The sequence below is a fragment of the Crocodylus porosus genome, unplaced genomic scaffold, assembly GCF_001723895.1.
Source record: "Crocodylus porosus isolate Cpor-Errol unplaced genomic scaffold, CroPor_comp1, whole genome shotgun sequence".
NCBI lineage: Eukaryota > Metazoa > Chordata > Crocodylia > Crocodylidae > Crocodylus > Crocodylus porosus.
Genome location: NW_017728911.1, coordinates 22538839 through 22564204, shown reverse-complemented (window position 1 = coordinate 22564204; position 25366 = coordinate 22538839). Strand labels below are relative to the sequence as shown.

Genomic DNA, 25366 nt, shown 5'->3' with positions numbered 1-25366 from the left:
AAGTGGTGCAGGCTCCAAGCCTGGGGATTTTTAAAAGGAAGTTAGATGAGCACCTTGCCGGGGTCATCTGACCCCGGTGCTCTTTCCTGCTCAGGCAGGGGGTCGGACTAGATGATCTACCTAGGTCCCTTCCGACTCTAGCTACTATGAAACTATGAAACTATGAAACTATAGTGGGACGTGCTGAGGATGTAGTGTCAGTCTTTGATTGGACTTTCTGTGTTTGTGTTGGCTTGTAACAGCTTTAATTCTAAAGGAGAAATTTCCTCCTGGAGAAAACTTAAGCAATAAATATACTTTATACAGAGGAGCACTTCAGCTTCAGCTCTGATGAGTATTCTGCTGATGTCAATGGGAATTTTGTGTTCTCTTTGGGTCAGGCTCAGTAGCACTTTACTTTTTGAGTAGCGCTTTTGTAAGGGATGGAACTATTTGACAAGCAAGGTACTGCTTATTAGAGAGAATGTATAGACACGCCTAAAAATTGTAGCCACGACAAAAGATACCAATATAAAATGTTACAAAGCAACTGTTGTATCAGCATGATCTTGTAGTTGTACGGATACAGCCAAACCACTCCAACTTAACCCTGGTTTACTCAGGATCAAAGTTACAGCAATTTACCTCTCTTGTGTCACTATAGGATCATGCAGACATAACACTTACAGTGCACATTTCAAACAGCTCTGAACAATTCTCTCTCCTCTTTTAAAGCATCTAAAAGGTATGTTTATCCATACCTTAAGTATAGTAGAATCTGGGCTGTCATTGAAGAGACTTGTGTTTGAATAAGGCTTTGCCCTTCAGAGCTCCCTTTCCCCATCTTGTTTTATCTTGTGAAGTAATAATTCAGTTCTTATAGCAACATAAATCCAAATTAATCCCCAACTTAAGTGGGTACAACTTCTGCTGAAATTATTCCCCTCTTTAGAGAGGACTTTATTTGATCTGAGATCTTTCTTTTTGCTCTGGAAATAGCTGTGATGCAATAAAGTCAATCTTATAATTCAGCCACAGGATGCAAGGAGACCAAATGAATTATGACAGAACATGATCTGTGCTTAAATGCAGATGGCTTTGAAAATAAATACAAGCTGAAATGAGGATGAGAATGTTATTGTTCACTTCTCTATCAGCTTTCATTTAAAGCTGAAAGCACTTTGCATTCATAAATGAGTTAAGCCTCCTAACATCCCTGTGATGGTGAATGTTATTAGGAGATGCATTTTGCAGTACTTAATCTGTCTTTATTCAAGCAAAACTCATTCGAAGTCAATTACATATTTTTTTTTCTGAATAAAAGCTGAGTGAGGACTTCAGAGCTTGGAACAAAACTCATAATTAGGCATTTCAATGTATGATATAATGTGGGAGTTTATCCCTTTGTAAAAGTCCATATTTGTTATAGATTTACTTTCATGACTTACATCCTACTTTCATCCAATAGAGATTGCCAGTGTGTGTGACATCCAGCCAAGAATAGACACAAAAAGGGTAGCAACAGACGAGTATAGTCAGGACATCCCACCTTAGTGAGTGTGAGGATTAGGGCATGTTCTTCAGAGTGTTTACACTGAGATATACTAGGTCCCCAGAAGATCAGTATTGTTCACTGCCTGCAAGATCAGAGCCTTAGAACTAAAAGTAGGACACGTCTAGATCCAGCATGACAGCCCTTGTAGTAAAGTCCAGTGGAAGTTGTCTGAAATAATAATGTGACTAACCTGAAAGGCCCATTTTACTCTAATTCCATTAACTCCTTGGCACTGCAAAAATATGATGTGTCCATTTGCTGATGTTAGGATACAACCTAAGAAAATTCAGTTTCTAGCATTTGGCTTCATAAAGCACAATTTGATAAGCTAGAAGTGATACGTAGTTTACTTTTACGTTTGTGGATCCTGCCTTGCTCCTATTAGAGTCCATGATCAGCTGATGTAGGGCTGAATTGTATTGCTCAGGTTGCCATAATAGAGATTCCCTTGTAGCATAACTACTGGTAGTTTATAAATTCTTGGCAGAAAAATCTGGAAGGAAGTGGTTTTTTTATGTTGTTTTGTTGTTCTCCAAAGGTTATGAGCAAGCATGCAATTGTTTGAATATTTCTGAGCATCATGTAAACAAATACAGAGCACCCTTAATATTGGCAGTGGTTTAACAACTAGTTTCTTCTCGGATCCCGTAAAGGTTAAAGTGCAAACTGCTGAGTTTTTCTTTTCCTCTTTTACACGAATATATACTCTACCTGACTTCTAGAAATGGTACCTTCCCTTTCCTGCAAGCCATAATTCATGTTCTTGATTCCCTTTAAGACTTTTGACGAGTTTCCTGCTCTGGGTGGTATTGTCATCTTACAGATTTTTTTCATGTAGTGAAGGCAAATATGTTCTATGATTTTTCTTTTCTTGACCTCTCATTTTAGATATAAAAAGTGTGCATGCCTATATTTGTTTTCTAGGAGTCCTAGTCTTAGTCTTGATTAATTAGTGGTGGGATCAGGCTACCAGCTTCAGATCTGTACCTAGATCTGCACAGACAGGTTTTGAACTCACCTCAGTAGGAATGTCCAAACAGTGGGAATGTACACACTTAGGCATCTGCTTCAGACCCCTCTCTCATCCTAGCAGATAGGCAATGAGCCCTGAACTCCATTAACTTGGCTTCCATAGAAGAGCAAAAATAACATGCAGTAGGATTGGTACTATCACTAGGTTTGGGGCTGGGGATCTCTATGCTTTCCAGTCAATGCTCCATGCCTTTGCTCAATCATTTCTCCCAGAGAGAAGGAATTGGGGTCTATGGATGTTGGATCAGACCGAGTTTGTACCTTAGGTTTTCCTTTCCATTGGGTGTTCTGCAGAATAGTGTGATTTAACCAAATACAACAGTAAAGGGAGCAAAAAGCCTTGTAACAAATGGCAGAAACTCATAAGAGATTTGAAGTGATACTAGACAATATACTACCTATGTATGGAAGCAAACCAAAACACAGTTAGAGAGTGCTAGGTTACAGTAAAGGCTGTAAAATGTATGGCTTGTGTGTTTCTACAGCATTTGTTGTAGCTACCAAGACAATTTCTGAAAACAGTATCTTTGAGTTTATATGTTCTCCAGGTGCTTATATGAAGAATGAATTTGTTTCCTAACATAAAAGAGCTGTGCTTGGTTTATTTTTCTGCCTATATGTTTTGACACTGCCCAAGAATCAAAATTAAGGTGAAAATACCAAGCACTGAAGTGGAATGTGCTGGCAAGGATGCATACTTTGAGGGTTTGGATGGATGGCATCTACTGCTTTCAAGGATGCTTTTCTCTCCTCTGCTTTGTTCAGGTTTCTTGAATTCTTAAGAAATAACTTGCTTCAAGAACAAGTTTTATTTCCATCAACCTTCACATTAAGACTAAATACCTTGGAACAGTTCCTAACAATCTCCTCTTCCCCCACCCTCTGCTTTGGTTCCCTCTGATAGTGCAAAGCCTGGCTGTGTTGTTTGGTTGGTGACACACCTGGCAAGGGGAGGAATTAGCATGGTGAAGAACTGGTATAAACCACCAACCCCATTGGTATTGTAGAGCTCTGAGCATATTGCTGCATTCAATATTGATTCCTTGGTGGAGGAAGGGACTCTGTTGCAGTTTAAAGCAGCCCTTAGGCAAAAAGGAGGTCCCATGGTTAGATGGCAACAGTAGAAAGCAAGCTTTGCATCTCACTCCTTAGGTGAACTAAGAACAGACTAAGGTATGACCCTATAAGGGGTAGCCTGGTAAATTATGTTAGCATCTCTCTAATGCAGAAACCAAATTCTGTGTCATATACCAGTTCTGAATAAGCAGGTTTGGCCCAAGGGATTTCCAAGGCTGTTAGAGAACATAGGATCCAAAATATAGAGCATCTACTTCAGTCTTAGAGCTCCCTGTGGCTGGTATGCCTCTTCATCTTGGAGACTTGTGAACTTACTCTTCCTGGAGCATACAAGGAAAAAGTGGAAATCTTAATACATTGATTTTTCTCCTTATGGTATGGATCTCAATTGGGACTTTGGAATATGTTATACTATTCTGCAAAAGTACTGCTTAAAGTAACTCTCACAGAAAAGTATAGATAACAATAGGACAGTGCATGTTTGAAACCCACAAGCTATTAAGTAGTTCTTCTTCGTCATTAGTTTGTTTCTTTTGCACCTATTTTTACATGCTTTGTAAAAAACTCAAACCTTTGGTCACATTTATAGAGCCAATTTGTAGTGTTCTGTGCATCAGTTGTGCTGAATGTGAGAACCTTGACATACAGACTCTTTCAAAACTGCCTGTGTCGTTGCAGATATCAACGAATGTGAAATTGGAGCTCATAATTGTGACAGACATGCCATATGCACAAACACAGCAGGAAGTTTCAAATGCAGTTGCAGCTTAGGTTGGATTGGAAATGGTGTCAAATGCACAGGTAAGTTTCATGTATTGTTGCATCTACTTTAATAATTGGAATCCAACCCCAATAGGAAGCAAAACAATATCCAGTAACTTATAAAAAAACCATATTTTATATATATATAAAATGAGAGGTAGCAGGGGCCTCGGTGACCTATACCAACTGTTTATATATATATAATATGTATATCAGTTAACTGGTTATTTGTGCAATAAATTTAAACCAGCCACCCATGCAAAGTAATTATTACACCATAAAAATGACTATAAAAGAGCCAACCAGCTACAGAGTTAGTGCTTGAAATGTGTAATAACTCTATAGCTGATTTCTATCCAGATTTAATGTGAATGTGTAGCAGGGTCCTGAGAAATTTGATGTGCTTGGAATGGAATCTTGGCTCCCTTGAAGTCATTGAGATTTTTACCACTGACCTGACTAGTCAGGATTTCATCCTGGGTATTGAGGACCAGTTGCTATATAACTCAGCACTACAGAGTTATCTTAACAGCTTACTTAGCATATTGCAAATCCTGCTTTTCCAATCAAAGATATGTGAATGAGAAGAGGAGATATCCATCAAGAAGGTAATGGAGGGAGAAAGAGAAATATCCCTTCAAGTTGAGAAAAGAACAATTGGTGTCCAGTCTAGACCACTGAATGCAGTAATCTAGAATATCCAGTGATACAGAGTATGTGTTGTTTTTCTTGCTGTCTAAATAAAAGAGCTCATAAAAAAGTCAAGTTTAAAAAACAACAACAACAAAAAAAGAAACCACATAGTGCATTGTTTTTATTATGAAAGATATTCAGAATAGAGTTTTTCTGTGCCATATACTGAGTATCTTAAAGGTTCCATTGAAAAAGGTTTTTACTAATATGGCTGTCTTTTATATTTAAAGATTTGGATGAATGCTCCAATGGAACACACAACTGCAGCCCACATGCTGATTGCAAGAACACCATGGGCTCTTACCGTTGCCTTTGTAAAGAAGGTTACACGGGAGATGGCTTCACTTGTACAGGTGAGCTTGAAGTGAGCAAGTACTAGAATGTGAAATGTCCAAGCAAGCATCTGAAGTGGCTAGTTGTAGAGCAAATTTACCTTTTTCTTAAACGTAGCGTAATTTAATTTCAAGTGCTGATCCAAAATTTTACAATCCCAAAGGCCTGATCCTGCAGTCTTTCTGTGCTCCAGGAAGCCTCCCATTGAATTGAAGTCAGGAAGCATTAGACTGAAGACCAAAATGTTTGTTTTGAATCTTTCCAGTCTTTTGTTAAGGTATATCCTGAGATATTGTGTCACAGTCTCCCATTTCATGTAACATAACATCATTTGTTATGAAAAAGCTGGCCAATGAAACTCAGTGGCATTTTTCCCTGTGAAAGTTTTCTAAGAGTGTTACTTGTTAATAAATGTGGGTGGCAAACTTATTAAAACAGTGCTTGGTGCTGTAATTGGACCAATTAATAAACCAGATTACAGGCCACCCACATGACACTTGAGTAATGAGGCACATCTGTTTATATTCCTTTGTACAGTTGCCTAGGAATATGTTTGCCTTCCAGAAGTTAGCACATGTTCACTGTCCTTTTTCTGCATCATCTGGATTATGGTTTCAGGATACAGTGCTGAAATATGACAAGCAGCTACTTCTGAACCCTAATGTTATAGACTATAAATTTGTTTGGTGATGTTCCCTACCTTAAAAGTTTTCTGCTTTGAAGAGCAAATTAGCCCATATAAAAGTTGTCACTAGTAACTTTGCTTTTGCACTAAGGATTTTGATTATTGTTATAGATTGGGGTGAGCAATTATTTCAGACAGAGGGCCACTTACCGAGTTTAGGCAAGCTGTCAAGGGCTGCATTGGTTGCCCCATCCCTTGACAGGTGCCCCACCTCCCCTACACTCCCCCCACTCCTGCTCCTGGCCCTGGGGTACTGGCGTGGACCCCGTGGTCCTGTGATGCAGCTGGGGAGAGAGGGAGTAGGGGGGGAGGCCTGGGGGGGCAGGGCAGGGCTGGGCTGGTTGGCGTTAGTGGCAAACCCTACTGGCTTCCCCTGGATCCTATAGCCCCTGGCTCCTGCCATCATTGACAGGCAGCCAGGAGCAGATAAATATACATTTTCTAAATTTTTTAGGGGCCCTGCAGGCTGGATAGAATGGCCTGACAGGCTGGATCCAGCCCATGAGCCATATTTTGTCTGCCCCTGTTATAGATTTTGTGCCAAAGTTATTCTACAGTGATGCACAACAAAATAGAGCCCTGAAATAGATGCCTAATTGGGCAGATCCTCAGTTGGTGTAAATCCGTAGCTCCCTGTTGACTCCACTGATTTTATTTCAACTGGTAATCTGCCCCAGCTGATTTAAAGTAAATTACATTTGAATCATTCAGTAGTATGAATAAACACTAGAACTCTGTTTCTTGCACTGTATACAATTTTCAAATCTGATTCTGCTTCTCAAATGGCCTTCATAACGTACAACTGTTTTATTTTCAATATGTAAGTTCTTTATTTTGAAAAGCTTATGGACTGCAATATCCTTTTTGTTTTAAAAACAAGCATTTATTACATTCCCACATTTTGATTGGACTCTGGCGTTTATCTTGTTTATTACTTAGGAAATTTGAAAAGTGGGTAGAACTCAAACTGGAGCAGGCAAGTGTTGTAGAAGCCTTCTGCCAAGGCATGCAGCATCAGTCTTGGTCTGTGGTGCTTTTGCTTTCTCAGTCCTAGATTTTTACACAGAGACTTCCAGCTGTGCTTCATTGCAGCACATGTGATGTGTAAAATGTCAACTAGAGAAAAGGGCCAATTTATTTCTCAACAGCTGTATAGTCCAGCCATACAGTGGTGTGACTTGGAATAGGCCACTTCACCCCTCTTGTCTGTTTCTCCTCCTACTCTGTCTGTATTGTCTGTTTAGAATAAAAGCTCAGTGAAGCAGCGAGTCTCTCTTACCATTTGTTTGTATGCTGGACAACACCTACCACAGGAGACCCCTGATCTCATTTGGGGCCTCAAGGCTCTGCCGTAATACAAACCATAATGATGAGAGCATGTGAATTATATTATCTTGTCTAAATTTGGCTCTAAGTTTAAATTACTCCACTCCCTGCACTTGTTATTAGATTTAACTACTTTAAACAGTTTTTACCTTTTGCTGCTGCTTTGTTTTATTAGAAATCATATTTTCAAAGTGAAAAACTGCCCCTGGCCTTTTAGTATGACAATAAACATTTAACTAGCCTTATTTCTTCAGTGGGCAATCACAATTTATCTTAGCTGATCGATTGTTAGTGAGAAGTATTCACAGTAAAATGCAATTCCTCTTTCTGTTACAGATCTTGATGAATGCTCAGAAAACCTGAACCTCTGTGAAAATGGGCAGTGCCTCAATGTCCCTGGAGGATATCGCTGTGAATGCGATATGGGATTTTTGCCAAGTCCGGATAGGAAAGCATGTGAAGGTAATTCACTGTAAGCTTTAAACAATACTCTTCAAATTCTGTCTTAACACTTTATTTTTGAAAAATGTTACAATCGGTTGCAGTTATGTTAACTGTTGGAAAATACATTGGTCAAAAGAAATACAGCCAAGGATAGAATGCCATGTTTTCCTGTTTGTGTCCAGATACTAATTTTGTCTCAGAGCTCCAGAGCTCTCAGCCAGCTCCAGAGAGTGAGAGAAGTTCTTTGAAGAGTCTCTTCCACCATGATGGATTATCATCTAGGCAATTTTTTCTGGTTTTGCTATTCAATTCATGTCACTTTAGCAGAAACCATCATAATATTGTCTTTAATATGTAGGAAGACTAATATATGGGAAGCAAGGCTGCAGAAGTCAATATAAAGACCCCCCAACTGATTTCACTAGGCTTTGGATCAGACCCAAAATCTATCATGAAGTGTTGATTTGGTAGCTGGTGAAGCATTCTGAGTAGCTTCTATGAACTGTGATTATACAAAGGCATAATTATCCAATGTAAGGAAAGGTACAGTTTAGAAAGATGAGACAACAAGATTGTTGCAAACCCAGTGGAAAAAAGTTCCCATCAACATCTGCTGAGTGTTGAAAGTAAGTGCCACTCAGCAGTTTGCAACCCTATGTATGAGAGTTCAGGAGTTTATATTCCTATTTCACATACATTTAAAAAATTAGATGCATGAATATTTGCTCCAAGTATGTTTCAAATGATGTATTTGAGATCTACAGTTTGCATTGCACTAGTTGGTTAGTTAAGTCCTGAAGTCAGAAGTCAGAACAATACCTTGTCTTGTAAATAGTCAATATTCTGTAAGCCACTCAAAAGGTGGGAGAAGGGGAAATATGAAAAAATCTAAATTAATTGGGAGTACAAAAATGCTAGAATTTTACAATGTGTTAACTAATAGAAAACAAAGACAAAATCAATGAGTAAATTATATGCTCAGATATATAAATAAATGTATATTTTCTCTAGTACTGAGATTCCTAAACCCAACTTGTTTGAATGTATTATAGACACAGGTATTGGATGACATTCATAAGAAGACCATAAATAGGATTGTGTACTTTTGCTACCCAAAAGTGTTCCATGTATTTTTTTTACTAATAAAGTATAAGGCATTAATTATGAGAGTTGGAAGTCCATGCAAATTTAAACAAATTGATTTTTTAATGTTTTATCTATGTAGCCATTTACTTTCAACCAAAATAATCTTCAAACTTTCATTAAATAGCCCATATAGTGCCTCTCTTCTGTTGCTGCAACAGCTTTCTCTTGATGTCTCTGCTATGTATACTAACCACAAAAGCATTTTCAAGTCCTTTGTAAACATGAGCTCTTGTTACTGGATTGAGTTTGTAGTTCATTATGCAGTTCATACAGTATTCTGTAAACATCGAGTTTGATGCTGCAGTCCTTACTTAGGCAAAATACCTATAATAGTTAGTCCCAGAAAATGAATACAGTCTGTCTAAAATGTGCTGGATGAAATAAACCTGAACAAGGTGAAATTCACGCTCATATTAGGGCCTGTGATTAACTGAAGTCATCCCCTCCTGTTAAAATTCACTATTCCTCAGGAGAACCTACAACTGGGGTTCAGATTAGTTCTGGCACAACTCCCAGTGCCTCCAATGAGAGTTTTTTGCCTGAATAAGGGGTTCTAGATTGGATCTTTTAGGTCCCAAATGTAAATCTATATATTATTATTTCAAATCTAAAACCTGTTTTATGGAGTATACAGAAACAGCCAGCCTTCAGTTCCATGTTTAGTTTTCCAAATGCTGATTCGTGCAAAATTTCATTTCTCTGTATAAAGAAAATTTAATGGCATTTGTTTTTCCCCGTATGTTTTTTCTTAAAGATATTGATGAGTGTGCCCTTTCTAAGATCTGCGTCTATGGAACTTGTCATAACCTACCTGGTCTATTCCGATGTGAGTGTGAGACGGGCTATGAATTAGACAGAAGCGGTGGTAACTGCACAGGTAAAGATTCATTTTAAATGTCATTGTTTTTAACATAGCTGCTGTTATCTTGGTCTAGTCTTTTGGCAAAGCTGGTGCTGTGTTAGATTATAAAGAAAACACAGAATTGTCCTAGCTCCTTCAATGCAGAACACTGAAGTAGCACAAAAGAGTCAGCAGGAAATTTCATGCAAATACTTTGCCTAACTTGGGGGCTTGTGTAGTCATCCTCCCAACCTGTGCATGACGAAGCAGTGGATGCCCCAGGTTCCACTGGGTCAAGAGAAGAAAAGGAAACAGAACAGAGGCATTGTGTCTTTCCTTCTACATCTCTCAGGAAGAGATCTGCTGTGTGCTACACTTTCTGTTCACAGTAACATAAAGTACAAGGGCTCCTACATGTTTTTAACTGATAATATTTTTTGAACAACACATGCACTTCTCACTGCATTTCTTTTTATAGAATTATTCTTTTCTAATGAAAATGAAGTATTACTCCATGAAATGTCAATTGCATGTCAGGATAACACATCTGTTTCTAAATTTTCTGTGGTACTTTGCAACTGTCTGGAGAATGACTAAGATACAACACATGAGAAGCCATAGTATCATGATTTCCTGAGTCTGACACACTGACGCTTAGCATATTGTTGGCTTATGTGTTATACTGCAGTATTTCCTAACAGCCCTGCTGTTATTGTTGCAGATGTTAATGAATGTGCAGACCCCACAACCTGTATCAGTGGCACATGTGTCAATACCCCAGGCAGTTATACCTGTGAGTGTCCCCCTGATTTTGAGCTGAATCCGACCCGCGTTGGCTGTGTTGGTAAGATATCATTTTTTATGTTATGGAGAAGTAGTGTCGCAAATGGACCGTAATGCTAACGGCTGGCTGAGGCAGTCCACCAGGTGGTGTTTAGCTGTTTGGGAGGGCTCTCCAACTCCCATCCTACTGCCCCTGGCTTAGGTTGGTGGAAGGAAAGGGAGTATAGCTAGAGTACTGCTGCACTGGAGCCAACCCTTACTGCCAAAAGCCCCTTCAGTGCATGATGCAGCTGTGCACAAATTGGAGAAGCCACAAGGCTGCTTTAAATTGCGTGAAGCCCAAACAAGCCTCCATCTGTCCCCCAGACTGAAAGAACCCAAAGGTGTGGCATAAAGCCAACAACACTCCCTCAGATCTGACTGTAGGTGCAGCTGGCCAAACCATACTGTCATGACCAAGGGAAATGTTCTTGTGAGACTTAGACCTCAACCATTCAGTACTTTTCTGGTACTCCTTGGTTCTGAATTGTTTAAGAGGTCAGTGCGGGGAAGGAGAGATGCATCTTAGTTGCATACATCTTACTTTCCAAATATATTAATTTAATAAATGGGTATTTATCTATATTACATTAATATCAAAGTCATATGAAAGTAGCAGTTCCTAGAATTGGGGCCAGGGTTCAAGGAGATGGGGAGAGACTAGTATAAATGAAAATATGCACCTAAATGAGAGCCCAAGTGTAACACTTTTATTCAAGCTGAGAAAGTCCTTAGTCTGCAAGCAATCTCATTGGTTCCAGTGGGAGGACTTAACAGAGAAACGTTTTGCCCAGTTACTGGTGTTAGAAACGGCCTCTGTGGATGGAAGTGATCCTAATACTTTGGGTAAAACCCTGTATTATGTTGCAGGGATAACTTCCACAGCACTGAAACTAGTGTCATCATTTTTTATTATTATTTTGTATTACCATAGCTCCTAGGATTACCAGACATGGACCAAGATCCCATTGTGCTGAATGCTGCTTAAGCACAAACAAATAACTGGTCTTTCCCCCAAGATGCTTACAGCCTAAGTGTAAGATAGAGAAGAGGTGATAAATGAGCTGAGGGGGTAGAAAGGGAAAGAAAGGAAAAAAAGTCAACCCTCCCCTGAACTATAATGTTTGGTTTGGTGTATATTTTGAATAGATACCCGTTCTGGCAATTGCTACTTGGAAGTTAAAACACGAGGAGATAATGGAGGTACCTTCTGCAGCAATGAGATTGGGGTTGGTGTTTCCAAAGCATCCTGCTGCTGTTCCCTGGGAAAAGCTTGGGGAATTCCCTGTGAACATTGCCCGGCTGTGAACTCAAGTAAGTTGACTTAACGTCATTAGAGGTAACAATATATTTTGCTTATTTTGTGTTTCTCTACTTTCTCTGGATAGCACAGTTCTAGTATTACCACCTGCTATGTATATACATGTACTGCAGTGTCTTATTATTATACCACTCACAGTACAAAATCTTTTGTAATTGACATAAGATCAGCAAAACGAACATTATATTTGCCCCTGTATAATTGTGCTATTGCAGGCAAAACTGTACTATCTAATGGGGAAAGCAATACTCAGTGTTATATTAATAGGTGACACCTTATTTTGCTGAGGCTGTTTTATGCCTCTTAAATTTAAGTACCCTAGAATGAGATTTCCAAGTTCAAATATTATTGTTTTGAAAATTCATGAAATCTTTTTTGTTTTCAGCTGAGTATAAGGTTCTGTGCCCTGGAGGGGAAGGATTCCGACCAAACCCGATTACAGTTATATTGGAGGGTAATACTTATAATTTAAATATTTTACATGTCTACAATGACAAAATTCTTTGGTGAAATGTACTCTTTTTGCCATATAATCATACTGGTGCTTTCACTTTTCTAGATATTGATGAGTGTCAAGAACTACCCGGACTTTGCCAAGGAGGAAGATGTATCAATACATTTGGAAGTTTCCAATGTCAGTGTCCATCTGGATACTATTTAAATGAAGACACTAGAGTATGTGACGGTATGTAGTCCTTGGATTTACCCAGCATTGGCAGTTATTTCATACAAAGTGTTGACAACTCAACATCCATCAAAATCAATCGGTTCTGCCAAAACAAGATGTGTAAATGCAAAGACAGTAGAGCTGGTCAAAATTTTTCCATCACACTATTTGTTAATAAAGAACTCCTTTTGACTTGATGGAAATTTTTATAATTTTTTATCTAACGTCTTCTGATTTACCGGCTAACTCTAAGAAATAGCAGTTCTTTGGTAGACAGTGTAATTATTTACCTTGACTAAGCAGTAAAACAAACAAACAGATGGCTGCTTGGGTTTGCTGGGCAGGTGGAAATGGCATCATCCTCTTTTAAGTGCAGCTCATTGTCTGTCTTCCTCCAATCTAAAGCTTGAGTCTTTAACTGTAAATATTTCTAGTATTGCAGCCTTCGTTCACCACAGTGAGTCGGTAGCATGCATTTAGTGCATTATGCTATGCACTTATCCCATGAAGCCTATAGTTTGCATTCTGTATCAAGTTTTGACAAAATCCCCAAACCTGATGCCTACTTTTCCATTGTTCAGAGTATATTCAGCTTCTCAGACCATTTGTAATATTATTGGTTTTCCATAATGTCTATGATGTGCTAAGGCTAGGTAAATATAAGAAGATTCATGCCACAAAGAGCTTACAGGCTAAAAATCAAGCAGAAAGACTTTTCATGCAGTACTGTATACATGCAGCTCAACTTGTTAACAGGCTTCCTGTTAAGTGGAGAGAAGATATAAGTCTACTTGTCCGTACAGATCTTTCTCTGTTGATGGCTGAATATTGTTTAAAATGAGCAAGGCTGTTTAAGCAACTTTCAAGTGTCCATCTTTTACTTTCTCCCTTTGCTTGGAGACTTTTGGTGTAACTGTTGCCGCATTTGCTGAGTGCAACTATTCTACCATCTCTAGCCCATCGAATCAAAATTCACTACATCAGTTTTGTTTAAGATAAGATAAGGTGACTTTGGCTCTGTCAGGCTTACTCCTGCTAGTTTACTGAGACTCTTATCTTCCTTGGGTTCTCTTGTCATAAGGGGTGATTAGTACCTAGAGAGGAGACATGGATGTGATTTGTACCTGATTTTAGAGCATCTCCAAAGATAACTGCTAGGGCAGAAGTTTAAAGGAAATTGACTGTCACTGGCCCATCCCTTTGAATATACAAGCAGCCCAAGGCCCACCTTAGCTGTGAGGCCTTCTGGCTCACCTGTGGAAATAACCATTTATGGTATTACTCCCTCTCCTGTACACTCTATGCCCATCCTGACCCAGACCATTAAGTAGTCTTAGCAGTATATTCTTGCCCCAAAAACTGCTGGGCCATCTTAACCCAAATTTACTAATGTCTCAACACAATTGAGACTGATATAAACTGTGGTTATGTAATGGCTTTTGGTTTTCTTATTAGATGTAAATGAATGTGAAACACCTGGAATTTGTGGTCCTGGCACTTGTTATAACACTGTTGGAAACTACACCTGTATCTGTCCTCCTGACTACATGCAAGTCAATGGTGGCAACAACTGTATGGGTAAGAGGTTTTGGGTTTTTTTTTTTAAGATTTTGCCTTTACACTTTGTGCCAGGGCAGCAGCTAGTGTAAATGGCTCCACTGAATTAAGCTACACAGAAGAAAAGTCATGAATTAAATGCAGTTCTGGCAATGTCCATGTAACTGAGGGTCTAGTCTATTTATTTTCATTAAGTAAACTAAGACAGGTTTTTGTCAGAGGTTTATTAGAAAACAACTCACAATCAGTGTAGTCTGTTTAGATTGGCAAAACAATGTTACTGTTTCCTTCCAACCACAGTAAAAAGGTGTTATATTTGCTCTTCATGTGAAATGAATTTTCCATTTTAATCCTTTGGCAAGAGTGATATTTCATGGGTACTTTGGGCCATATCATGTTATTGATCTATGCACAGAGCCTCTCCACTGAGCATTATTGTAAAAATTGATGGACGGCTGTAATGTTTCGAGGCTGGAATGTCTGAGCATCACAGGCTTATTCTTCTTCCAGTGAAGTCAGTGGCAGAACTCCCATTGACTTCAGTGGGAGTAGGACCAGGCCTCAAAAGATTAACAAAGTATTTTTGTATAACACCAGCCAGTCTGTGGCTTGAAAAATCATTGGCTGCAGTAGAGGCAGCACAGTAGACAGCATCCCAGCAGAGCTTGCCTAGGCACTGTTAACCATCGCATTGTAGAGGACAGCACATGGCTGGACCTTGTCCTGTATTTCTCGTGCTCTGGAGCTGACTGATGGTGATGCGTCATTAAAGGTCTGTGATTCAATTGGCGCTTTTGCTCAAGGTTTGTTACTGTGTTCAGCCTTTGCTCTGGAAGGTTTTGTGACCTTTCTATCCTAATAATTCATCTCTTTTCAAAATGAATGCATCTCTTTTCAAAATGGTCCCTGAAAAATGGTGACCGATAATATTATAATGCCCTATGGGAGAGTTATTTACACCGTACTTAAATCTGATCCTGCAAACTTTCTGCCTAGCTCTTTCTAGCTGGCAGCCCTGCTTACAGCTGCTCCTTAAGAGAAGAGGAGCCATGGGTTTCCTTTTACTGGTATCACACCACCCTTTTGAAGCTTTTGGAGTTGAGTTTCAATGGGCACATCTTTATGTGATATTATTGTTTCTAGGTGCAGTGTTTAATTTTGCTTCCATGACTGTAGCATATTGAGCTAGGACTGTGCAGTCCTGGCTGGCAGGGGACTGTGGGGTTCAGTGGGCCAGCTTGGAGCTGCTCCCCTTTGGCTCAATGTGCTGCGGAGGGGCTGGAGCACAAGGGTGCTATGGTGTGGGGCTAGCGGGCAGGCAGCCCCAGCCAGCCCCGGTCACTGTCTACACATGAGTTGCAGCAGAGTAAATAATTCTGCCATAAGATAGTACTTGTCAGGCAATACTATCCTACGGTGTAGTTAATTAGTTTTCTCTGGTCTAAGGGTAGGGATGCACGTGTAGATGGTGTCGCTTTACTGCGGAGCGATTAGACAACTGAGAGAACACATTTAACCCAACATTTCAAGCTTTTCATAGGTTTTAGGAGTCACTCCTAGCAAGGGTGTAAAACGCTAGAGAAAAACCTGTCTTCAGCAACCTCTGGAGAGAGCTACAGAAGTCAGGTGTTTAAAAGTCTTCTAACAGGTGACCTAGTAATATTCTGAGTGCATTTGGGCAAGGCGGTAACTAAGTATGAGGTGACTAATAAATATGACCTCTTACCTTCATACAAGCTTCATCGTATATTTCAGCAGAGCTTTTCAGCATCATACGTTTTGTTTTTTTATTGCAGATATGAGGAGGAGTCTCTGCTACAGAAATTATTATGCAGACAATCAAACCTGTGATGGAGAGCTTCTCTTTAACATGACCAAGAAAATGTGCTGCTGTTCCTACAACATTGGGAGAGCATGGAATAAGCCTTGTGAGCAGTGTCCTATTCCTAGTACAGGTAGGTTTTTAATTTGAAAATGTTTATAACCAAATAAGCTATTATAAAGTTTATAACCATGCAAGCTATTCTAAAGCTAAGGAGAGAGGGTTATGTTTTCATATATTTCTGTGTTTCTGTATGTGTTTGTGCATGTGCCTATCCAAGTACAGGAAAAGGGGGAAATTTAGCCTAGTATGAAAATATTTGGATAATTTGAGTTATCTTGTTTTCTTATTATAGATGAATTTTCAACACTGTGTGGAAGTCAAAGGCCTGGTTTCTTCATTGACATTTATACAGGGTTACCAGTTGGTGAGTTGTGATTACTCTGTTGAGAACTAAATTCCATACCACCTATGTGCTAGGAAAAGGGAGGCTTTGTTTCCACAATTAGTTTTTTCCTGGAGAGGAATAAAGACCAAACAATACAATGGAGTTCAACCCTTAACTTAAATCTGATCCTGCAAACTTTCTGCCTAGCTCCTTCTAGCTGGCAGGCCTGATTTACAGCTGCTTGTGATCAAGGCAGTGTCAAGCTATAAAGATGTTTTAATCAAGCCTTGCTGAATAGACAATGGGCTATGATCATCTTGGAGTAAGGCCAATCTTCTTTAAGTTTGAAAGGAATTAGGAGTCTTTCCTTCTGATTCAAGCACAGATTTAATCTGACAGTTCACACCAATCCCCTTGTGTACGAGATTAACATAAAAATCCCTTTTTCTCTTCAGTCAGAATATTTCTTACATGCTGTGGCGGAGCACCAGTGGGGTGCTTGCCACTTTTAGGGCTATCACAGGCTCTGGGGGAGCCTGTTTTTTTTGAGCAGCAGGGAAGAGTTTTCCCTGCTAAGCATTGTAAGGGGGAAGGTAGGGCTCAGAGCATCTTAAGTGCTCTGCCATTTTAAGACTGGGGTCCGGCAGCAAGCAGGTGCGGCCCAGTCCTGACAAGTGGCCATCTTAAGCCCTAGGCCAGCAGGGCTGGGGGCAGCAGTTCACTGCTAGACACCGAGGAAGCAACATTTCCCAGAAGAGCTGCTTCTCTGAGAACAGCTAGGAGGTAAGGGCAGGAGGCTCTTGGTCCTGGGCTTGACTTGAAACTGCAGCCAGCTGGGGAAGGGTGGCCTGGCAGGGCTCCTGGTGGTGCGGGAGCCCCCAGGAAATGCCAGGCCAATTACCTCCCCTGTGAAAGGTAAGGAGGGGCTTCTTATCCCCAGCCCCCACCTCTGGGTGGGTTATTTAACACCAGAGGCAGTAAAGGGCCAGGCATGCCCAGGTGTGGCACCTGAGCCCTGCGGGGTGCAAGACACCAGAGTGTGGGTAGTGTGCAGAGGGGCAGCTGAATGCCTGCACGAGAGTGGCAGTTGTGAGGCCCTGGAGAGAGGGGCAAGTAGAGAGTGGTAATTGTGAGGCCCTGTGAACACTGGGGCATGAGCTAGGGCCCTGTGAGTACGGGGCACAAGTTGGGTCCCTGTGAGCAGGGGGCTTGAGGGTAGGTCCTGCTAGCATGAGGGCCTGAGTTAGGTCCAGATAAGCCTTAGGGCGCCTGAGGTCATAGGTGGGCCAGAGGTCAATTGGAGGGCAGCAGAGGAGAAGCCGTAAGGAGGACAGGGGACGAGCCGTCAGCCCCTTGATGGAGAGCAGCTGGGGGAGTTACCCGGCTACGAGACCAGTGGCAAAGTCAGCACAGCCTTTAGTGAACTGCCCAGCGCTCACTCAGAGGAGGGTAGTGGGAAATGCCCAAAAGGCTGCACGCTTACTGGCCGGGCAGTGAAGAGTAGGAAGCCTGAGGACCCTCTGGGTGAGGCCAGAGTGAATGTGGTCCCCAGGAGAGAAGAGGTGGTACGTGTGAGGCCCAGGAAGGGTGGTGTGAAAGAGACCAGGTGAGAGGTGGTGGAAAGTGAGAGGCCTTTGTGAGAGGGAGGCAGTATGAGAGTAGCCCGAGCAGGGCACAGTGAAAGAGACTCAATACTGTGACCAGTTGGGCCTGGCCTCAGGCCAGAGCTTAGTACAGCTGTGAGCTACATCTGTGAGGTATGTGACATGTTAAGGGGTGGTAGGAGCATGTACTTTTGGCCCTTAGATATCCAGGCCCTCAAAAGGCAGCCTCCCACCTTGTTACCATCTAGTTACTTAACAGCAAGGTGTGGCAGGTGAGAGAGGTAGGTGGTGTGCCCAGAGGCAGTGGGAGACCAGCACTGTGGCTGGTTGGGGACCTCCCATTTTGCTACACCTGCATTATTATGAGTAACATTTGAATTGTTTATAACAAATTGCAAAAATGAGAAAGAGAGAGGAACTGAGGAATTCAAAGACAAGGATCCTTTTGGGATTCTGTTTTGTTTTGATTCGCACAAAAACAAGTGGAACATCCCTGCAAAACTAAGACAGCTGAGGTATATAGGTAGTGATAAAGGGCATTCTTAACGCATGCTTTGTGGGTGGGAGAAGGGTGTGCTTTAATTAGAGTGGCTTTGAGCACCGCTCTAATTAAAGTGCCTGGAGTGTCTTGTGTATTAGTGTCTCTGGGCTTCAACATGGCAGTGGGGGTGCTTTTTCTAAAGTTTGTCATACGAGCTTTAGTTAAAGTGCCCCCCCCAGCCATTTTGAAGCACAAGGAGACATGGAGGCTGGTAATTACAATGCTCCAGCAGACTCGATTGAGGCTGCTCCAATACACTGTTATTACAGCATGTTGGAGCAGCCTCCCGACTCATGTACAGGCACCCAAAGTATTCAGATACTCTTGTAGTGGATGCTGTAGAAAGCACTAACATAGCCTGGTCTGTGGAATCCATTCTAATTAGGTAGAGTGTATACAGAAATGGACAGTATATTATATTCCTGGCAGTTTGAGGAGCAAAGCATCATGTCTCAGCATTTGCACTCAATTGCCAAAATCATTGCCATTCAATGCCAGCATGTTAGGTCACCTCTGAGCTTACCATGGCAAGTCCTAGTCTCTTGACCTGCTTAGTCAGAAGTAATCGTATGAGGTGGTGTCAAGCCTTGTGCAGCCTGCACACTGGCACTACTACATAACACTTCATATAAAGGAAGCCCACTCTAGATGGGGAAGGGGTCATGAAATGCAGGGCACATGCAGGTCCTGCCTCAGCAGCAGTTAGTAGTATGCATGCCAGAAGTGGCTCAGCCTTCTCAGTACTTGTTGGTATAGCTTTGTTCAAGCACAAAAGCAGCAGCCTTTGCAGCTGACCCTCACTTTCCTCCTGGAAGCAGAAAGGTGAGCCCAAAGATGCTACTAATGTGTCCTCAGCCATAACTAAAACTAGTGATACAAGTTGCTACCCTATGTAAGCAACCAGACTATATCAATGACTGGGAATCTGTATAGGCTCCCCCAGCTATGATGCCCAGCCTTTACCTTTCCTTAGTCTGGGGACAGAAATTATCCATTTCTGCTCCTTCCACGCACTGGGTGTGCTGCAAGGGTATAATTTAGTATCTGGCTTATACCATGCAGGACCAGTCTGTACTGTCATTCATGTAGTGATTGGCAGGCAGTGCATTGTTGGATTATAAACTTGCTGTAATATCTCTATTCCATTTTTTCATTATATTTCCATGTCTTTATTCAAGCTGATTACTTCTGGTGATGGCAGACAGGTGGGTTTTGGTTTGGTCTTAACCTGTTTATAATCATTGGGATAAATATCAGCAGCATTAGAGGTGCTTGTGTAGGAAATTAAGGGATTGGTGGAGCATTCCCACAATGCTCTTTGACCTTTCTCCATCACTATTGCTGCCATGAATTTAGTGATATTGGTCCCATAGCTGGGCCTGAAAAAGACCTAAAGAGCCCAATCAGCAAGATTTATACTATTGAAATAACATCTGTATTTTTAAAGCCAAAAATAGTCACCTGAAATAAAACAACTATTGGCAAACACCATTCCTTGCACAAGAAAGTGTGGGACTTAATGCAAAAGCATAGTATCTTGCAGGCATTTCAAATATCATTAGGCATTCATAATGTCAGTAAAAAGTATAAAAGTTACTTGCAGGTTTACTGGAGGAGAAACTGGATGTAAAGCGGAGGTCTAACCAAAGTTTGTATTCAGATGCACTTCCCCTTCTCAATGCCAAAGGCCATAAGGCATAAGCTAAAGTCACAGTAGGCAATCGGAGTCTTTCCATTAATTTCAGTGAATTCTTTGATCAGCCCCTTAGAGTATGAGGAGGGGTGTTTTTGCTTTTCGGTTTTTTGTTTTTGTTTTTTAAGCACAGAGGGAACTGTGCAAACTGGGAAACATTGTACATTGCTTCTGCAAACAACATCTGTTGGGCTGGAGTTTCATCTTCTGAGGACACCTTGTTCCATGTTAGTAATGCATAGTAGATTCCAAGCAGCTAGAAATGCCAAATGGAGAATTGCCCCAGTGCAAGGGAATGCTACCAGCAGGCGGCTGGTGGATGAGGCTCTGCTGCTGCCTATTCCAGCAGCCCCAACCTCCAGTGTAAGGAAAAGGAGGCAGGTCAGGATAGGACATGGATGAGACAGAGCAGGGAAGTAACTGTAATTTTCTCCGTGCTTAATAAATTTTGGCTTTAGTGAAGAAATAGAGGTATTGGTCTATATATCAAAATATGTAGTAAAATATCTAGTTTGCCAGGTCACGTGGGAAATATTGAGTATCTGATACCATTTTACGTAATCATATTGCTATTATAAACATTGCAGTAACGTTGTCTCATGAATAAATGCAAAATAGAATATTTCTGTAGAAACAAATTTAATACGCTTTTTTTCAGACTATTTAAAAATCAATTGTTACAGATATTGACGAATGCCGAGAGATCCCTGGAGTCTGTGACAATGGAATCTGCATAAATATGGTTGGCAGCTTCAGATGTGAGTGTCCTGTGGGATTCTTCTACAATGATAAGTTGCTGATCTGTGAAGGTAAGAGGCTTATACTTTTGTCACATAGAAATGGGGGCATTATTAGCCTTTTGGCAGTTCAAACACTGGCAAATCCAGTGTACTTGCAAATCCATCCATAACAGGGGACTGTTCTGGGCTCAGTAAAATGTGAGTTGGGCAGGACTTTAAATAAAGCCATTTTAGCTTCTCCCTGGAAATTCTGTTGCACATATATTTTCTGTTGCTTCCTGATTACCAGATTTTCCAGCTAATCTATAAAGACCTTGAATCAGTATGAGTCAACCTGTTATGGCAAGTAAATCTTCCCACTTTTCATAGTTTAGAAGTAAATAAGTACATTGGGTGGTCTTACATAAGTCAGGTCACAAGAACACTGTTCACTTTCAAGTTGATATTTTGTTTCTAAGGAAAACAACATTTGTGTAAATATTTCAAAAACAAGATCAAAATTTCTTCAATGGATTTTCATATTGGGTAAATCTGTATAAATATTCTCTAGCTTAGTCACTGTCATCAATCAAAGATTATGGTAGGAATTTCCTTCATTCCCTGTTGTGGTTATGAGACTCACTGACCACTGAATTGCAACATCAGGACACATAGGTTATGTAACAAGACACTAAAAGCACAGATATGATAGTGCCAATCTAGAAACACACAAAAATGCCAGGTCTTTTGATGTATGGTGGGAGAATTCATTTTTCTTAAAACCTCTAGTGGGCTAGGTGGATATAGTACACTGATTTCAACTAAGTTGTACCAGTTAACTCGCATGTATATATAGCCCCTGTGTTTCCTCCTCAGGAAGACATAGTTTTGTTTCTAGAGAAGGTAGGTGACTTATTATTGGCCATGAACTGGTGTTCATGTCCAATGATAGAAATTTTCCAGAAATGTTTCTGGGACAGGGAGCACTACAGTCTGAAACTTCCCCCCTCCTCCCCTGTTCTACATGCCCCCTCCCAAAACCAGTCTGGGGGCAACTCCCCCTTCCCCTTCCCCAAGCCTGCAGCAGGGAAGTGTAGAGACATTTGTTCTCCTGGGAGAGTTTCTCCTGGGAGCAATCTCTACCAGGTCAGAGATGGGTTATTTTTCTCCGAGAACTACCATTTTTGTTCTACGAGAAAATATGTGAATGCCTATATGCCACAGCTGCTGCTTGTGGGATCGGCACCCGTCACAGGGACAAGAGGAGAGCAGATGGTGGCTCTGCCCCAGGCTTCAGCCCCATGCTGTCACTGCCCTGTGATCCCAGCCTCATTCACCTGCCCACTCCTGGACACCAGCCTACAGCCCCATCCCAATTGCCTGGTCAAGCATGCCCTGCCAACATGGGTCATGGGTCAGTCTCCATAGAAGCCCTGCCCCCTTGTTCAGCTGAGCCCTCTGGTGCCTCAGTGGTGGGTGCAGGGAAAATAGGCCAGAGTGCCCAGGCAGTGGAGCCAGGGCTGGCAATGGTGGCGCAGACAATGGCAGTGGTAGCCAGAGTGTGATGATGAGAGTAAGCTGCCACTGTGGGGGCTACCAGTAAGCCGAGTCCAGCTGCTAGACTGCTCCCACCCAACTGCTGCATCTCCCAGCCCCACAGACCACAGCTCCTGGCATGCACAAGAGCTACATGGAAATGTGGAGTGCTGTGTTCCACACTTGGTGGCACCTCTGCGCCCAGTGGTGGCAGGACTGGGTGCATTCCCAAGCTGCTCCCTGTGCCTGGACCAGGCAGGGCTGACGAATCTACCATGGGCCAGATGGAATCACTTGGGAGGCCATATCCAGCCCAGGGGCCATATTTTGTCCACTCCTGTTCTAACAATTGACAAAGGCAGTACCATCTTATAGTCCCCCACCAAATGGTCAGTGTATTTTCAGGGAAGCTGGTAAGTCATGAAATCCAAGGGCTTGGTAGCAGGCCGCCCAGAATAGTACTTTGCTTTCTTAAAAGTCCTTTTTGTTGTGTTGTGTTGTGTTGTGGTTTTTTGGGGGGTGGGAGTGAACGGGACATGTATTATACCTAAATGAATATGCAGCTTCCATCACAGCTGTGTTCCAGGTAGGGGAATTAACATGAGCTGCCTTCAGTTTTGTTTCTCCTGCTGCTGCTGCTGTGTAAGTGTTACTATTGTATAACATTACAGTACAGCAGAAATGTTCACGATATAATGCTGAAAGGAAGTCTCATTCTTGTTCTTACCTCCAGTCCCCAGTCTGAGTCAGGTTTCTTACTGGTGCTCTTTTAATCTTTGTAGGTAATAGTATTTGCATTATTCAAAAAAATGGGAGTTTTGGATCCTATATGACAGTAGATTTGGAGTATGGTGATGGTCGTGATAGTCCAGGAAACAAGTGAGAAGCAAGGACTTTTTGGTGATACCTTTTATTGGACCAACTGAATAGTTAGGAGACATGTTAATATTCAGTTGGTCCAAAAAGATATTACCAAAAAGCTTCATTTCTTGCATACAACTACAGTTATTCTGAATGGGTGTGCCCCATTCAACCTAGTCACCCACAGTAAATAAACAGGGCTGAGTTTACCAAACTCTAACCAGAGGCCAATATTACAGATGGAAAATGTTGTTCATCCATCAGCTCTGTGAGAGCCAGCCATGAGGAAAATTAGCTAGAATTAAATTCAGTTTAAGAACCTTCAGAAGCCAGTAAACAAAGAGAGAGAGAGAGAGCCATGCTTCAACAAGGGGCTAGAAGGAGTGGAAGTTTTGCAGGTTGTGATCACCTGTATAACTACCACCCCCTTTGGATTGATAACGCTGAAAGAAAATTCATAGTCACATTCCTTCATGTCTGGCTCCTTTAAAGATCAGGCAGTTCTTATATGTGGGGCTTAATGCTGCATTAGGATGTGTGTGGGGTCTCTTGTCAACTTCAGTGGAAATCCATGTTGTTAAAGCTGCCATCCTCCCTGGAGCTCAGTACAAGAACAGGGCCACAAATTGAAAGGCAGCCAGATGCAAGGTTGCAGCCAAAGGCCTGTGCAACATGACTGGCTTTGGAAGAGCCAAATATTATATGATATGATATGAATATAATATCATCCAATGGATGGGGACAGATTGAAAGGATGGAGGAAGCAGACTTAGGAAAATCTGCAGGAAATGGTTAAAAACAAATCTAAAAATCTCCTTTCAGTGAATTGTTTAATACAAATAAATGTAAAAACAACATGCATAAAATCTTTCATGTCAGCTGGGGCATTTTCTTAAAATGAAAAATGTGCTTCTGTTTCCATTTTTTATTGTCAATTTGTCCTAACAATCAAATTCCATCTTGTGTTGATAGATATTGATGAATGCCAAAATGGGCCAGTATGTCAACGAAATGCAGAATGTGTCAACACAGCTGGGAGCTATCGCTGTGACTGTAAACCTGGCTACAGGTTCACCTCAACAGGCCGTTGCACAGGTCAGTATTCCCAAGCTTACTTATGTAATGGTATACGGTACATAGTGACTGAAAAACAGCCTTAAACATACAAGTATGCCCTACTTTAAAAGGCTGCAGGATTTGTACATTGTCCTGAACAAATATGCAACCAAATTATTTTTATGAGCCTTTTGCCTCTTGAAACTATTTACTGGCTTTTGTGAATGTTTTGTATTTTTATTATCATTGTCATGATTTATAAACTTAATTCTTTCAGAAGTCTGAGTGTGTGCTTGCAAAATCAGTCTAGCCAGAAAATCTAACAGACGCTGAACTGCCTTTGGCCTTAAAATTGTATTCTTTTGCTCCAAAACTGATTAGAGAACATACACGAAATTTTTCAGGAAAAATCCAATAGAAAAATGTTCCCTCATTTAAAAGATTGCTTTATACTGTGCTGGCTGCTAGTGCCACTGATGCTAATAAGGCACTAAATGTAGTTAAATAAGGGCTTATAAGTTGGCCTTTACCGATAGAGATAGAAATGCATGTGTGCACATGTGGCTGTGTATACATCGTGTGGCAGGCCAGTAGGGGGCACTCCTGGTTTGAGCCGCCCACCTCCCTGTGCCCAACCACCTTCCAGGCTCCGAATGCCTCCCTAGGGGTGCCTCACGTCTGGCCAACCCCCTTCCTGGAGCACACTCGCTAGCCTGGGGGTAACGTAGCTGCCACCACCCTGAGAAGGGACTGTCTGGGCCCAGTGTCCTCGGGGAAACACAGGCCTAAAGTCCTACGGGTACTCGACCCAGTACAGGCACTTGGGGCACTTCAGGGGGCAAAAAGTAAAGTCTCCCTTAGTCTGCAGACCTAAGGGGTCTCTTAGGCATAATTTAGACCCACCCC

At 41.4% G+C, this 25366-nt stretch overlaps 1 protein-coding gene across 2 annotated transcripts in view; it reads left to right on the top strand.

Annotated features, from left to right (window-relative positions):
* Positions 1 to 25366, top strand: part of FBN1 (fibrillin 1) — a 204211-nt gene that overhangs the window by 135767 nt on the left and 43078 nt on the right. For both annotated transcript variants that reach the window (XM_019533627.1, XM_019533626.1), the window contains 13 exons: positions 4322 to 4444; positions 5329 to 5451; positions 7779 to 7904; positions 9787 to 9909; positions 10595 to 10717; positions 11845 to 12009; positions 12402 to 12470; positions 12576 to 12701; positions 14139 to 14261; positions 16037 to 16195; positions 16418 to 16489; positions 20972 to 21097; positions 24377 to 24499. In XM_019533627.1, coding sequence (XP_019389172.1) covers positions 4322 to 4444; positions 5329 to 5451; positions 7779 to 7904; positions 9787 to 9909; positions 10595 to 10717; positions 11845 to 12009; positions 12402 to 12470; positions 12576 to 12701; positions 14139 to 14261; positions 16037 to 16195; positions 16418 to 16489; positions 20972 to 21097; positions 24377 to 24499 — 1581 coding nt within the window. The remainder of the gene's footprint in view (positions 1 to 4321; positions 4445 to 5328; positions 5452 to 7778; positions 7905 to 9786; positions 9910 to 10594; positions 10718 to 11844; positions 12010 to 12401; positions 12471 to 12575; positions 12702 to 14138; positions 14262 to 16036; positions 16196 to 16417; positions 16490 to 20971; positions 21098 to 24376; positions 24500 to 25366) is intronic.